The sequence below is a fragment of the Lemur catta genome, chromosome 3, assembly GCF_020740605.2.
Source record: "Lemur catta isolate mLemCat1 chromosome 3, mLemCat1.pri, whole genome shotgun sequence".
NCBI classification, from domain to species: Eukaryota; Metazoa; Chordata; class Mammalia; order Primates; family Lemuridae; genus Lemur; species Lemur catta.
The window spans coordinates 14,840,875-14,856,276 of NC_059130.1; the positions used below are offsets into that span (position 1 = coordinate 14,840,875).

Consider the following 15,402-nt stretch of genomic DNA (forward strand, 5'->3'; position numbering starts at 1 on the left):
TTTACAAAATATATTAGATCTCTGAGCCTCAGTTTCTTTATCTGAAAAAGGGAGATTTGTAAGCCTACCTATCTCCTGGCATCGTTGTGAGGGTAAAGTACGTTAATGTGAGGCAAGTTTTAGCAGAGTGTCTGACATGTAGTATGTGCTCACTAAAGGCTGGCTTTTATTTTTATAATCTATTGGTGAATAAATCATGTAATAAGATTTATTTGTTCACATCTCTACTTGTGGGAAGGAGAGCCCGCTGCTGAAGAGCCATGTCATTTCTAACCTGGTCACAAGGGATGTAGTGGAAAGTGTCCCATGGTGGCAGTCCGTGGACCCGAGTTCTGTTCCATGCCTTGCAAATTATGTGCCAAATTGGAAAAGTCACGGAACATAGAATTATAGGAATTTATGGGGTAGATTCTGTCGATAGAACTTAGGACTTCAGAATGGTGCTGCTGCTCCTTTCCTGTTGACTCTATTGCCTCCTTTGAAAGCAGAGCAAACAAACAAATATCACCACCACCAATAACTGTAACTAGCCTCTCTTAGTTTCCTAATCTGCAATTATGATAATCATATTAACTCCTATGATTATGAGAACCAAATTAGATAATGTCAGTGAAATTATGAAATGACATGTTTTAGTTGAATCCTACTAAGTACCACGAGCTTTACATGCATTGTGCCACGCAATTCACCCAGTGGACAGTTGTAGAAGAAACTGCTAGTTGGGCCCAATGTCTCCTCTCTCCTCCTTTTCTGTAGAAATAAGACCTCTCTGCTTTTCAGCTGGGCTAAAATAGATTAAAAATACACCTCCCCAAGCCTCTCTTGCAGCTAAGTGTGACTAGTATCTCCATCGTGGCTTATGAGATAAAAGTGGAATGCTGCTGTTCTCTTCTTCCCTGTTGGCTGACTGGAATGCTTATAATGGCTGGAACTTGAGAAACATAAGAATTGCAGAGCAACAAAAGAGAAGAAAATGATCCATTCCTTCAAAGTTTTCTGAATGATTTAGAGGAAGTTAGAGATAGCCCTTTACCTTTAAATATTTTAGCATATGTCTCTGAGATCAAAGGCATTTTCTTAATAACCATAGTATAATGATCAAAATCAGGAACTATAACATTAACACATTATTATTAACCAATTCACAATACATATTCAAATTTCATTAGTTATCCCAGTACAGGTTGAGAATCCCTGATCCAAAAATATGAAATTCAAAGTGCTCCAAAATCCTAAACTTTTTGAGTGCCGGCATGATGTTACAAATGGAAAATTTCACACTTAGGTACTTAAAACAAACTTTGTTTCATGCACAAAATTACTTAAAATATTGTATAAAATTACCTTTAGGCTATAAGGTATAAATAAAATACAAATGAATTTTGTGTTTAGATCTGGGTCCCATGCCCAAGATATCTCATTATGTATATACAAATATTCTAAAATCTGAAAAAAATCCGAAATCCAAAACACTTCTGGTCCCACACATTTCAGATAAGGGATGCTCAACCTGTTTTGTCGTTTATAGCTTCTTTCCCCATCTAGGATATAATGTAGCATCATGCATTGATTTTATTGACATGTCTCTTTAGTTTCTTTTACTTTGGAAGAAATTAAACATCTATTTATGATTAAAAACTTCTTAGCAAACTAGGAATAAAGTGAATTTCCTTAATATAAGGGTAATAAAAACCATGAAATAAACATCATTTTAAATGGAGAAACGTTAAAAGCATTTCTTTTAAAATTAACCATAGGACTGGCACAGTAGCTCATGCCTGTAATCCTAACACTTTGGGAGGCCAAGGCAGGAGGATCTCCTGAAACCAGAAGTTCAAGGTTACAGTGAGCTATTATCTGGCCACTGCATTCCAGCCTGAGCTACCGAGTGGGACCTTGTCTCTAAAAAAAATTTAAAATAAAAAATAAACTAATAATATAAGAGTGCTCATTACCATTCTCTCTATTTAACAGTATGTCAAAGATTCTAGTTAGCACAGTAAGACCAGGAAAAAAATCATAAGGATTGCAAAGGAAGAAATACTCTTCTTATTTATAGATGACATTATTGTCTACACAGAAATCTAAAAGGGATCTATACACTAAATCAGTATAAATAATAGGAAAATTTATCAAGCGGCTGCATTCTGAATCACTGACAACAGACAAATAAAAAGCATAACTGAAGAAAACAGACACTATTAACAACAGTAACAAACCATAATAAAAGACATGCAAGAGTACTGATAAAAGTATAAAAACTTTGCTGAAGGAAATTAAATAAGACAATACTGCTATTAAAAACATACTGCTATTCATGAGAGGAAGACCTTTTATAAGGAAAAAGACTTTTTTAAATAATACTTTTTAAAAAGGAAGGCTTTTTTATAATTTATAAGAAAAAATAAAAGTTTAATAAAGGCAAATACTGGTGGCAGGGTTGGAGGAAGTGATGAGGATTCCTTAGACAAGATACAAAAAGTGCTAACCATAAAAGGTTGATAAATTCAATCTTATTTAAATTAAGAACTTCTATATATTAAAAATCAGCTTAAATTAAGTGAAAAGATAAGCTACAACTAGAAAAAGATATTTGCCACACATATATCCTACAAAGAAATAGAATCAAGAATATATGGAAAACTCCTACATATATAAGAAAGATACAACTTAATAGACGAGCAAAAGACATGAATAGTTCATAGATGAAGAAACATATATGGCCAGTAAACTTATAAAGAGATATGCAAATTTACGAGTAATCACGGAAATAAAACATCGAAACCATAGTGAGATTCTGTATTTACACCATTTGTTTGGTTAAAAAAAAGGTATAAAATGCCAGTGACATGGATCAATAAGATCTCTTATACTTTGCTGGTGAGATTGTAAATTGCTAAAAACCACTTTAGAAAACAATTTTAGATTATCTTGTTAAACTGAACATTCAACATAATCTTTAATCCAGTAATTCCACTTCTAGGTATCCTGCACCCTCCACCTCTCCATCCTATGCCAGACAAAGTCTTCCATGTGTGCCTCAGGACACATGAATAAGAATTTTCATAGTAGCACTGTTCATAATGGCACAAAAAGTAGAAATTATTTATATGCTCATCAAAGAAAGAACATACATATAAATGATGGTCTATTCAATATGATAGAGATTTTACAGCAATGGAAATAAACTATGTATAAGCTACATATGATAGCATGGAAGAATCACAGTAATACATGATAATATACAGAATGAAAAATGCAAATCTCAGAAGATTACGTGTACATAAAACATATAGTATGTTATTCAAATATAAGTTCATATAATGTTAAAAACAAGTGAAACTAAAATAACATACTTTTAAGGTATGTGTCTGCATATGTGTGTAGGCACACACACACATATACATTCTTTAAAATTCCTTTAAAAAATTCTTTAAAGTCTTCAAAAAAGCAAGGATTGCTAAATATTAGATTCAGGATATCTACAATGGTGGGCAGTGTACAAGACGGAGCAGCAGCACTTAGGTAGAGGTAAATTATTGGTAATTCCTATTTCTTTGAGTGCTGAATTGAGTGCTAGTTTCATGGGTATTCACTCTGTCGTTAATAAATAGTGAAAAGTTGAAAGGCCCAAAGACAGACCATTGATGATTGTGTGTCATGAACTAAGGATTATAATTAAGCTAATTCTACGTACCCAAGTTCAAAGAGAAAATATATTAGTGATAACAAACATTTATATTGTGCTTACCAGTGCCTGACACTATTCTAAGCTTGTGGTATTTTTTTTTAAATTTCAATTATTTTTTTTCTCTTTTTAAGAAGGCACCTTCCAGTGGAGCATGGCCTCGTATGTTTTAACCCATTTAATTCTTTCAGTGAAAAGATTCTATGATTATTCCCATTTTATAGAAAAGAAAACCAAAGTCCCAAAGAGGTTAAGAGGAACTCCTCTGAGCCCCAGAGCAGAGCTGGGATTTTATCCAGCCTGGCTGGTTCCAGAGCATGTACTTTTATTCACTACCCTACAAGGTGTCTATGTAAATGAAAGAGATAATTATATTAGGACTTAGTCATGTAGAAGTTAGAGTGCTTTCTATAACAATATTAAAAGAGGAACTATATGCGCAGCTTTGTAAGTACACTAATAATCATTAAATTGTATACTTTAAATGGGTGAACTTTCTGGTATATAAATTATATCTTAATAAAGCCGTTTTAGAAAAACCCACCAACCACAAATAAATGACTTTAGAATGCAGACTGGGTCCCAAATGATTGTTTGCTATTGTAGGGATTTAATATATGTCTACGGGTAAAATACACACTTTTTATTTAAGCCAAACTAAATAAACCTCACTGTCAAGAGACCACTCACTCTATGAAGGAAGATGAAATAGAAAATTTTCTTTCTTTTTTTTTTTTTTACAAGTACTAGGAACAGCAGAGAAGCCAGAAAATTTTAATCTACTATTATGGGTGGGGAAAAATTTCAATTCCCAGCTTTAGCGTTTTTGCATCTGCCAGGAAACCAAATGACTCTCAGCTCCCAAGATAAATTTCATATTGCAATCATAATTGTCTGCATGTGTATTGAGGATACACAAACAATAAAACCTAGGAAAGAAGAGGGTGGAAAGAGGACATCTGATTGAAACATACTGATATGTTTTTAATTGTGCAGTTTTCTTCCATGTGTGTAACTTTTGCTTTTTCCTTTTAAACCTAAAACTGATTTTAAAGGAGATGGAAAAAAAGCACCTCATATATTAATAGAAAGCTAGTCGTGAGTACTGGGGTGCGTCCCCAGGGTCTTCAAGTTGTACAGCTCCAAGGGGCCAACACTGATGCCAAAAGGGGCTATGGCAGCTTTTTCTCAAAACTACTTCTTGGTTTTTGGCAGGGCACTAAAGGAGAGATTGATCAACATACTGCCATAATGCTCAGAGAATGTTGGTAGCTTAACTTTGTTTTCGTGACCACTGAAAGATCCTCCTCACCCAGGTTGGCTGTCCTCACAAATCTGGCCATTGAACACAAGAAGACTAGATGAAAATGTGGATTATACCTCAACAACTCCTTCGCCTACACCAAAAGAAAGGTTATGTCTTGGCCCTCTAAACCACGGGTCACTTTTATCCACTTTTACACGTGCCTCTCTAAAGCACATGTGTAAACACAGGCTGATAAAACCTAAGCAACTTCATGCTTTAAAGAACACAAAGGACAACAAAATTAATAACTATTTTAACCACAGCATGGATCCAACATACTGTCACTATTCAGTTCTGTCATGAACACACACACATATCACAGGCTACATCTTGGGTCTGTTCCTGGCAATGGAATCTAGGCCTTTCCCATCTAACCATTAAACTTACTAGTCTTCTTGGCTTGAGCTAGGCTACCAGTTCCCCTAAGCAAGCCTTCTTACTACAGCCAGCTGTGGGCAGTAGCTTCCATCAAGCTCCCTGGCATTTCAAGTGGCAAGCCACTAATCCTAGCATGCCTCAAGCATTGCCACATGTACTGGTACCCGTTCAGCTCCCTGAATTCTCTCCCACAATCCCTATCTTGAGGTTTGAGAAATTATACTGATTTGGTCTTATTTTTTTCTTTGATCAGTGAGTCACCTAAGCAGATCAATTTAGGCCCAAAATAGTCATTCTGGAGCCTGGTTTATCTGGATTGGCTTCTGCATTGAGTAAGATAATCAGATAATGGCTTAACTTCAATTTCCCTTTGTGTTGTATTAGTATAACCTTGAAAAAGATTAAAAACTCCTATGTAAAGCTTTTTATTTTGTGCTTTTACAAATAATGTGTGTGTGTTTTTATCCCCAACATCCAGATTTTTATCTTTAAATACCATTTCCCAGGCCGTCGCAGTGGCTCACGCCTGTAATCCTAGCACTCTGGGAGGCCGAGGCGGGAGGATCGCTCGAGCTCAGGAGTTCAAAACCAGCCTGAGCAAGAGGGAGACCCCATCTCTACTAAAAATGGGAAAAATTAGCTTGGCGTGGTGGTGCACACAACTACAGTCGTAGCTACTTGGGAGACTGAGGCAAGAGAATAGCTTGAGTCCAGCAGTTTGAGGTTGCTGTGAGCTGGGCTGACGCCACGGCACTCTAGCCCTAGCCCGGGCAACAGAGTGAGATTCTGTCTCAATTAAAAAAAAAAAAAAAGTCTTCAAAACGGTTTCAGTTCTGGGGACATTATTGTTACCTTGAAAAATGTCACGTTTAAAAACACCTCACATCCTCTACTATAGATTGGATCTTGAGAAATGTGGTTGAGGACAGGATCAATGCAAGCATCCTCACAAACTCTGCCCCTGTCCAGGCTGGGATACTGAAGAAAGCATAACTTCTGACCAACTCAGCACTACCTCCCTTCACAAGACGGTGGGCGCCAGGGCATAGGCTGCACCAGTCTAAGCTCTATCATGGAAAGAATTAAAGTTGTGTTTCGAAGCGGATAATGATTGAACGATCCAAACGAGGTGGACTGAGAGAGGCAACAAGACGGCTGTACTACAGGTTCTAATGCAGAATACCTGGGACGTCAGGGGGTACAAGACGCCACACACAAAAAAGTGACATATCTGCATGGAGCGCAAATCTCACTTATTTTCAGGGTAGAAGCATTACATATAAAAATAAACAGCTATATTACTCCACAACACAATAAAAAAAATCAACCAGACTCGCAACATGAAACAGGCCGCCCTAAGACACGTCCGCAGCGGCTGGACAGTTCCGGCCACGCCCGCGGGCCGCAAGACTGGGAGCCTTGGTCACTCCCCTCGGTTACCCGGGGTCCTTGGGCGGGAACGGAAGCGCCCGGGACAGCCAGACTCCCTCGTAAGGGCTGTGCCTTCGCTGCGCCGCTTCCTAGCACTCGGGGTCCACCGCCCCAGAGAGTCAGAGTAACCTGGGGCTTCGTGATCCGCGAGATCCGGACCCCGCCGGCCCCAGTGACCGCGGGTGGCGCCTTCTCGGGCACAGGGGGTGGGGCTCTTTCAGGCTGTGCACGCAGCGGCCAGAGGTACTAAGATGGTGTCTGCGGGGCGCCCCGGGACGGCTTCCTGAGAAATTCAACGGCCCGACAGCCGAGGGCTAGCCCAGCCTTTGGTCCGGCACTGGTAGGACGGGGGGCAGACCAGAAGTTTCCAGGTCCAAGGCCCGAAGCACAGCCAAGCACGCCACGGGACCAAACAAATGTCGGAGGGAAGAACGCCGAAAGCGCAGGGAGGCGGGGCTGGCTTACGGTCACCCTCTCGCGACATCTAAGTGTCGTCGCAAAGCAAGCGCGTGTTCTAGTCTTTCACCTTCAGACAGCCTCCTCAGTATATGGGAAGCGAATGACGGACAGTTATCTCAGCCTATCAACTTCCTCGTCAACACCCAATCAGATTCAAATTTCTTTTAGCCGCCGCAGGAGTTGGGAGAAGGGGGTCGAAAGAGGGAGCACTACCTTTCTCGCGAGAGCGCGGTGAGCCGGCCCCTCAGGAAAAAACGCCAGAACGGATGGCTCAACTTCCCAAATAGTGGGTTAAAGGACGGGGTCACAAACCAATCAAAGGGATGCGGAGGTGGGATCGCTGCTTTCACCGCGCAAGAAGTACCGTTACAGGGCAGACTTTTTGTCCAATCAACGCCTCCAGACCTTGGGTCAGGTGACCGTAGAGTGCGAGGGGCGGAGCTACAGCCTGGCGCGAGAAACCGTTAAGATAGACAACGAATGTAACCAATAAGGTACTCTGACTAGGGCGTTGGGAACCCAATAACAGTGGTTGGGCGGGCGCCTTCCCGGAGCGCGGGGAGCTGTAAAGACAGACAAATGGTTTTCCCAATGAGACTGTAGAAGACAGAGCTAATAGACCAATGAGGAGTGCGGGGCGGGATCCTTCGCCGCGGCGGAGTCCAAGATGGCGGCGTGCGGTTCCGCTGTGTGAAACGAGCGCGGGGCGGCGGGTTAATCAGCTCCGCGGAGACGACCTCCGACGACCCGCAACAATGAAGGGAAAAGAGCGCTCGCCAGTGAAGGCCAAACGTTCCCGTGGTGGTGAGGACTCGATTTCCCGCGGGGAGCGGAGCAAGAAGTTAGGGGGCTCTGGTGGCAGCAATGGGAGCAGCAGCGGAAAGACCGACGGCGGCGGCGGGTCGCGGCGGAGTCTACATCTAGACAAGTCCAGCAGCCGAGGTGGCAGCCGCGAGTATGACACTGGTGGGGGCAGCTCCAGTAGCCGCTTGCATAGTTACAGCTCCCCAAGCACCAAAAATTCCTCGGGCGGGGGCGAGTCGCGCAGCAGCTCCCGGGGTGGAGGCGGGGAGTCACGTTCCTCAGGGGCCGCCTCCTCAGCTCCAGGCGGCGGGGATGGCGGGGAATACAAGACCCTGAAGATAAGCGAGTTGGGTTCCCAGCTAAGTGACGAGGCGGTGGAGGACGGACTGTTTCACGAGTTCAAACGCTTCGGTGATGTGAGTGTCAAAATAAGCCATCTCTCGGGTTCTGGCAGCGGGGATGAGCGGGTAGCTTTTGTGAACTTCCGGCGGCCAGAGGACGCGCGGGCGGCCAAGCATGCCAGAGGCCGCCTGGTGCTCTATGACCGGCCTCTGAAGATAGAAGCTGTGTATGTGAGCCGGCGTCGCAGCCGCTCCCCTTTAGACAAAGATGCTTATCCTCCGTCAGCCAGCGTGGTCGGTGCCTCGGTAGGCGGTCACCGGCACCCTCCTGGGGGTGGCGGAGGCCAGAGATCACTTTCCCCTGGTGGCGCTGCCTTGGGATACAGAGACTACCGGTTGCAGCAGTTGGCTCTTGGCCGCCTGCCCCCTCCTCCTCCGCCACCATTGCCCCGAGAGCTAGAGAGAGAACGAGACTACCCGTTCTATGAGAGAGTGTGCCCAGCATACAGTCTTGAGCCAAGGGTGGGAGCTGGGGCCGGTGCTGCTCCTTTTAGAGAAGTGGATGAGATTTCACCCGAAGATGATCAGCGAGCTAACCGGACGCTTTTCTTGGGGAACCTAGACATCACTGTGACAGAGAGCGATCTAAGAAGGGCTTTTGATCGCTTTGGAGTCATCACAGAAGTAGACATCAAGAGGCCTACTCGCGGCCAGACCAGTACTTATGGCTTTCTCAAGTTTGAGAACCTAGATATGTCTCACCGGGCCAAACTAGCCATGTCTGGCAAAATTATAATTCGGAATCCTATCAAAATTGGCTATGGTAAAGCTACACCCACCACCCGCCTCTGGGTAGGTGGCCTAGGACCTTGGGTGCCTCTTGCTGCCCTGGCACGAGAGTTTGACCGATTTGGCACCATACGTACCATCGACTACCGAAAAGGTGATAGCTGGGCATATATCCAGTATGAAAGCCTGGATGCAGCTCATGCTGCCTGGACCCATATGAGGGGCTTCCCACTTGGTGGTCCAGATCGACGCCTTAGAGTAGATTTTGCAGATACAGAACATCGTTACCAGCAGCAATATCTGCAGCCTCTGCCTTTGACTCATTATGAACTGGTGACAGATGCTTTCGGACATCGGGCACCAGACCCTTTGAGGGGTGCGCGGGATAGGACACCACCTTTACTATACAGAGATCGTGATAGGGACCTTTATGCTGACTCTGATTGGGTGCCGCCCCCACCCCCAGTCCGAGAACGCAGCACTCGGACTGCAGCTACTGCTGTGCCTGCTTATGAGCCACTGGATAGCCTGGATCGCAGGAGGGATGGCTGGGCCTTGGACAGGGACAGAGGTGATCGAGATCTTCCCAGCAGCAGAGACCAGCCTAGGAAGCGAAGGTTGCCTGAGGAGAGTGGAGGACGGCATCTGGATAGGTCCCCTGAAAGCGACCGCCCACGAAAACGTCACTGTGCTCCTTCTCCTGACCGCAGTCCAGAATTGAGCAGTAGCAGGGATCGTTACAACAGCGACAACGATCGATCTTCACGTCTTCTTCTCTTGGAAAGGCCCTCTCCAATCAGAGACCGGCGAGGTAGTTTGGAGAAGAGCCAGGGTGACAAGCGAGACCGTAAAAACTCTGCATCAGCTGAACGGGATAGGAAGCACAGGACAACTGCTCCCACTGAGGGAAAAAGCCCTCTGAAAAAAGAAGACCGATCTGATGGGAGTGCACCTAGCACCAGCACTGCTTCATCTAAACTGAAGTCCCCTTCCCAGAAGCAGGATGGCGGAACAGCCCCAGCAGCAACAGCCTCTCCCAAACTCTGTTTGGCCTGGCAAGGCATGCTCCTACTGAAGAACAGCAACTTTCCTTCTAATATGCATCTGTTGCAGGGTGACCTCCAAGTGGCTAGTAGTCTTCTTGTAGAGGGCTCAACCGGAGGCAAAGTGGCCCAGCTTAAGATCACTCAGCGTCTTCGTTTGGACCAGCCCAAGTTGGATGAAGTAACTCGACGCATCAAAGTGGCAGGGCCCAATGGTTATGCCATTCTTCTAGCTGTGCCTGGAAGTTCTGACAGCCGGTCCTCCTCTTCCTCGGCTACATCAGACACTGCCACCTCTACTCAGAGGCCGCTTAGGAACCTTGTGTCCTATTTAAAGCAAAAGCAGGCAGCCGGGGTGATCAGCCTCCCTGTGGGGGGCAACAAAGACAAGGAAAACACCGGTGTCCTTCATGCCTTTCCACCTTGTGAGTTCTCCCAGCAGTTCCTGGATTCCCCTGCCAAGGCACTGGCCAAATCTGAAGAAGATTACCTGGTCATGATCATTGTCCGTGGTGCGTCCTAAAGTCCATGTGTAACTTGTATTTACTACTTTGACTTGGTTCCTGTTTTGTGATATGTAATGGGATACAGCATCAGATGAAATTTTCTTTTTAATTAGTTGTTTAGTTGTAGCTTTTTCGTTTTTATATTTTTGTAAACCTCTTTAAATAGCAGTCAGGACAGTTTAGCTATTAAGTGAAAGGGATGCCCCGCAGGCAGATGGATTTGCTTTAATTAGGAGTTCCCACCCTTATTAGTAACTTTTTTCCTCTTTTTCTTCAGTTTTTGTTTTTAACCTGAGCTTCAAAAAAAATCCTCAAAGTTACAACACTAAAATTTTGAAGTCAAAATTTGGAGAAAAGAGTCAACTGTGTAAAAATGGTGATGTCCACCTAAAAATGGCTTCATTGGTGTGTAGGTAAATAATTCTTGTACCAGAAATGTTATTTGTATGACTAAAATTTGATCAGGGATCTCAAAAGTATATGCTGGTAAATTGTATGGCAGTGTAATTATTTCAATCAGGTATTTGAATATTTCTCTTAGGATACAGTTTATTCCCAGAGTTTGCTTTAACATGCATTTTTTTTTTAAATCATTAGTTCTTGAGTTCTGTATCCCATACATGCACTTTTGGTTTGTAGCTGTAACTGTTCAGTAAAAATTGAGGACTGTGTTACAAACCATATGTCTTATGCTTACACTAGTATGCAAGAAGTGAGTAGGTGCTTTTAAAATCAGAATTCTTTGGTCAGTTATTGGTGCGTGGTGGTGTTTTTACTGACTTTTTCAGAGCGGTGTAGCAGATACAGTTCTCATTTAATTGTGCATATTTCAAAACTAAGTGTTCATCAAAGATGAGTTTTTGTATCCATTCAAATTTCTGGTTTCAATAATAGAAAGAAGAGTTGTCTGCAGGCTCATAAGTCATCTTTTGTTTCAGTGGGCATTAATCAGCCATATCTGGATTGCAGAATTTTTTTTAAAGTCATCAGAAAATGCCTTTGACATACTGCTTTAAAATTTTGCTTGTATTTTTATATCTAAATAGTAATGGTGACATTACATTATTGAAAACATTTTGAATTATCTTTGAAATTTCATGTTGAATATTTTCACTGGTGTCCAGCCACAGAGAATTGAAATGTCAGTGTAGGGAAGCTGTTTTTTATTGTTTTGTTTTCCCAGACACCTGAAATTAATACAAGATCATTTAACCCACCTTCAGTGTTTTTTTCCAAAGCTGATAATGATAATGACTTTTGCTTCTCAGCAGGGCTTCTACAGCTTAATAGTGATGGATGATTTCTTGTTTTTTGTTTTTTCACCTACTCCTACACCCTCACTCCTAGTTTGTCAGGTCTTTAGTAGTAAGTATATTTTTATCCCTTGGGTTTTTGTTTTTTGTTTTTGTTTTTTTCCCCCCCCAACACAGTTTGATCTCCCTTGATTTAAACGCTGAGGACTTCACCTAAGGCCCTTGATATTTAATTATGATTAGAAACTTTAGGACCTTCTGGATCAGGGTCATGTTTCTATTCTGTGAAAGTGACTTATTCGAAGCCTGGCAGAACCCAGCTGTTTTCTTTCTGTTATCAAAGCTGGTGGTTTTGAAATAGCACCAATAATAACCCAGGGAAATGTCATATAATTTTTATATTCCATTATGACAGGTGTCTAATGCATGTCAGCACGAAAGCCTCATCACTGCTGTGTCATCCCTTTGGATTTTCGCTGTGCATTTATAAGTTTGGAGGTTTTTGTGGGTTTTGTTTGTTTTTAAACTGGAAAAACTAGCTATTTTGAGAGAAGGAAGGTACTAGCTATGAGCACAAAGGTCATGGATGTGCCTGTAAGGGAAAATACCTGAAATCCTACAATTAAGACTTGATGCTTTTTGCTTTCAAAAAGCAGTGCTTGGCGTAAGAGTAGACACCTGTTCAGAAACTAATGCAAGTGTAGAGTCTATGCATACATGGGCTCAAAGTACAATTTGTCACTAGATATATTTTTCCAGTTTAAATAATCTCACTAACCATAACTTTTGAATATCTTTTGATAAGATGGTTGGACAAATGATTTTGCTCTTTCAGAGAGTGAAGTCCATGACATCTAATTTTATAATAATCCAAAATGTGTGTGGTTTTTCCCTTTTTTCTTTTCCTTTTTTTTAAGTTCGTGTGACAGCTTACTGAAGAGTACTGTGGTTTTTGCTCCATGTTTGTTTGAATCCTTATCTGACATTGCTGCATTTGTTAGATCTGGGCAATTTGTGCTTCTGTGTTTTTGAAACAATGGCTTGTTACCATTTCTAAATGTATGTATTATAAAAAAACTAATTATGTTTAGTTTGGTGCTTACCTACAGCGTGCCATCGTCCAGATGGATCTCTTACATGTGTTGCCCATTCTATTGTGCGGGTTCATAGTATCCATAAAGTATCTACTTAAGCCTTCAGAATTTGAATGAAAGCAAAAGTCTAAAACTGGTTCTAATTCTCATTAGCCAGAATCCCAGCATTGGGTGTTCTTTGTAACAACCAATTTTTTTTCTATCGTTTCTCTTTAATTATTTTAATATAGTTGATTTTTCTGGAACATAGTCAAAATGAATGGGAAGAAAATTTCTTTAGTGTATCATTTAATGACTTATTAAGTATTATTGGTAAAAACAAGATAATTAAGACTTTTAGATCACAACTTTCAAAGTTTATGGAAAAGCAAGCAATCACTCAGCACCTAGCCAATAAATAGTTCCACTTAATTTTTTGGTATTATTTTGTTGATTGTAACTGGGATTCCCATAAAGAATTTTTCACACAAAAATTTAAATTCCTGGTTTAAGATGTGTACTTTGACTCTCAACTGAGAGTGGATAGAGTTTTTCTTCAAATGATCACATGTTAAAATGTCCTCCTCTGGCTGTTATAAGCTTTTGTTACATTTTGAAGGTAAAATATACTCTGACCCTTCTTGACTCCCTTAGATCATTTGAGGTACAGTAGTGAAAGTCAGATGTTTGGTGGTTGCTTTCAGGGTCAGACACTGTTTAGGTTTATTTAAGAACTATATTATGAGCAGGTTTTCACTGATAATGCTTTTTTTAAAATTTAAGTCCACTTGGTTTAGACAGTGAAATTGCTCATTATGCAGGTACAGCTTGAACTGCAGTTTGTGTCCATATAAGAACCATTCACCAAAAACTGTGTGGTAACAGAATTAGGAAATCCTCTTGAGAAGAGGGCCTTAATGACCTTTTATGTGAAAAAATTTCCTGCAGAGAATTTCTGGACATTTTTTTTTTCTCTCTCTGCCACAGTGTTTGGTTTTGAGATAGGAGTTAGGTATGAGAACAAGAAGAGATGACAAGTGGAGCTGACCCTGTTATAGAGGTTATGGTGGTGTCCCTAAAGGGAGAAAATGGTTTCAGTTAACCACAGTGAAATGTTAAGCATAATGAAGAGTTCTATATGAATGATCTAAACAGAGTTGAAAAGTGAGAGTCCTGAAGTGTTCTTTGGCTGTTTAGCAATTATTTGTATGAGTGTTTTCTTAAAATAATGGCTGCTGTCTTTGGTAACACAGATGAAGGTGGATTTTTAAACGACTTTGTATCTTGACCCCTTTCTACAATAATAGTCTGTGTTGCTCCATATAAATTACAGAATGATAATAGATGGGGTAAAGTTCGACTAAACGTCACCTTTTTATGGTTTCACTTTTTAAGTTATATTTAGAATATATTGATAGATTATAAATTGAATGTGAACTTGCTTTTTTTGAATTTTTTTGACATGTTTTACTCAGTTAAATGAGTATAAAGGATATTTTCAGTCCTATAATCCTCAATTGCAGTCTTTAAAAAAAACCCAAACCCCACCATATTGTTCTACTTGTTATTTGTCCATTCATATAGTAAATTCATTTGAAGGTTTGTGCCAGTGGGTATTATTGGTGCTTTTTGAAGTCGAGGTGGACTATTCAGGAAGGTCTTGTTAATGTTATGTTCATCTAAAATGGCATAGGGGAAATATATATATTTTTAATATTGTAAACATTTGTACTGAATAACCTTTTTTTCCCCCCCGCAAGCAAAACTGGTGAACAGCGGATGAAGATTTGGAATTCAAAGCTATAATGGACCTTTTTGAAGAGAAGTTGTGGCTTATGTGGAGTTTACATGGGCCGCTGATGGAAGAAAGCTAATCTGTTTAGTATTTGTGCATTTTACTAAAATGGCAGCTTAAAGTTGTGTATCTGCTATTGTGATGCCAATGCCGGTGTTTTAAGTGGAAAAAAATGACCTCTTTGCTTTGTGCTGTGTACACAAGATTTCTGGAAAAGTAAAGAAAAACCCTTTTTATGGCTCACACAGCTTAAAAGTAGCTGTCACTCAAACATGCGCTCACAGTTGAGCTGCTTTTGTTTTATTCTAAATAAATTGTTTCTTTTGAGGAAAATGTTTTTCTGCCTGGAAGTGAATTGACGGCAAACCTTTGACCCCTTTGTTTGCAGCTGAGGGGGTACTTGCTGCTGCTCAGATCTTGTATGTTTTGAGCAAGAAGCAGGGAGACCATCAATTTCATTTTGACTATCAAGGTGTGTCAATTCTGAAGGATCACTAGTGTTACTGTGACCCCCTTTGTTTGCAGTGAAGGGGATC

At 41.3% G+C, this 15,402-nt stretch overlaps 1 protein-coding gene across 2 annotated transcripts; it reads left to right on the top strand.

The window, feature by feature from the left end:
* The first annotated feature begins 7,801 nt into the window (after nt 1-7,801).
* On the top strand, nt 7,802-15,199 carry RBM15 (RNA binding motif protein 15). Of its 2 annotated transcripts, none has more exons than XM_045546757.1 (2): nt 7,802-10,751; nt 14,832-15,199. In XM_045546757.1, the coding sequence occupies exons 1-2, from the start codon at nt 7,886-7,888 to the stop codon at nt 14,852-14,854; spliced, it is 2,889 nt and encodes a 962-aa protein (XP_045402713.1). In that variant the 5' UTR covers nt 7,802-7,885; the 3' UTR covers nt 14,855-15,199. The 2 variants fall into 2 exon arrangements, with proteins under 2 accessions (XP_045402713.1, XP_045402712.1); XM_045546756.1 differs by having other exon boundaries at nt 7,886-10,751; nt 11,023-15,199.
* Nucleotides 15,200-15,402: the final 203 nt, after the last annotated feature.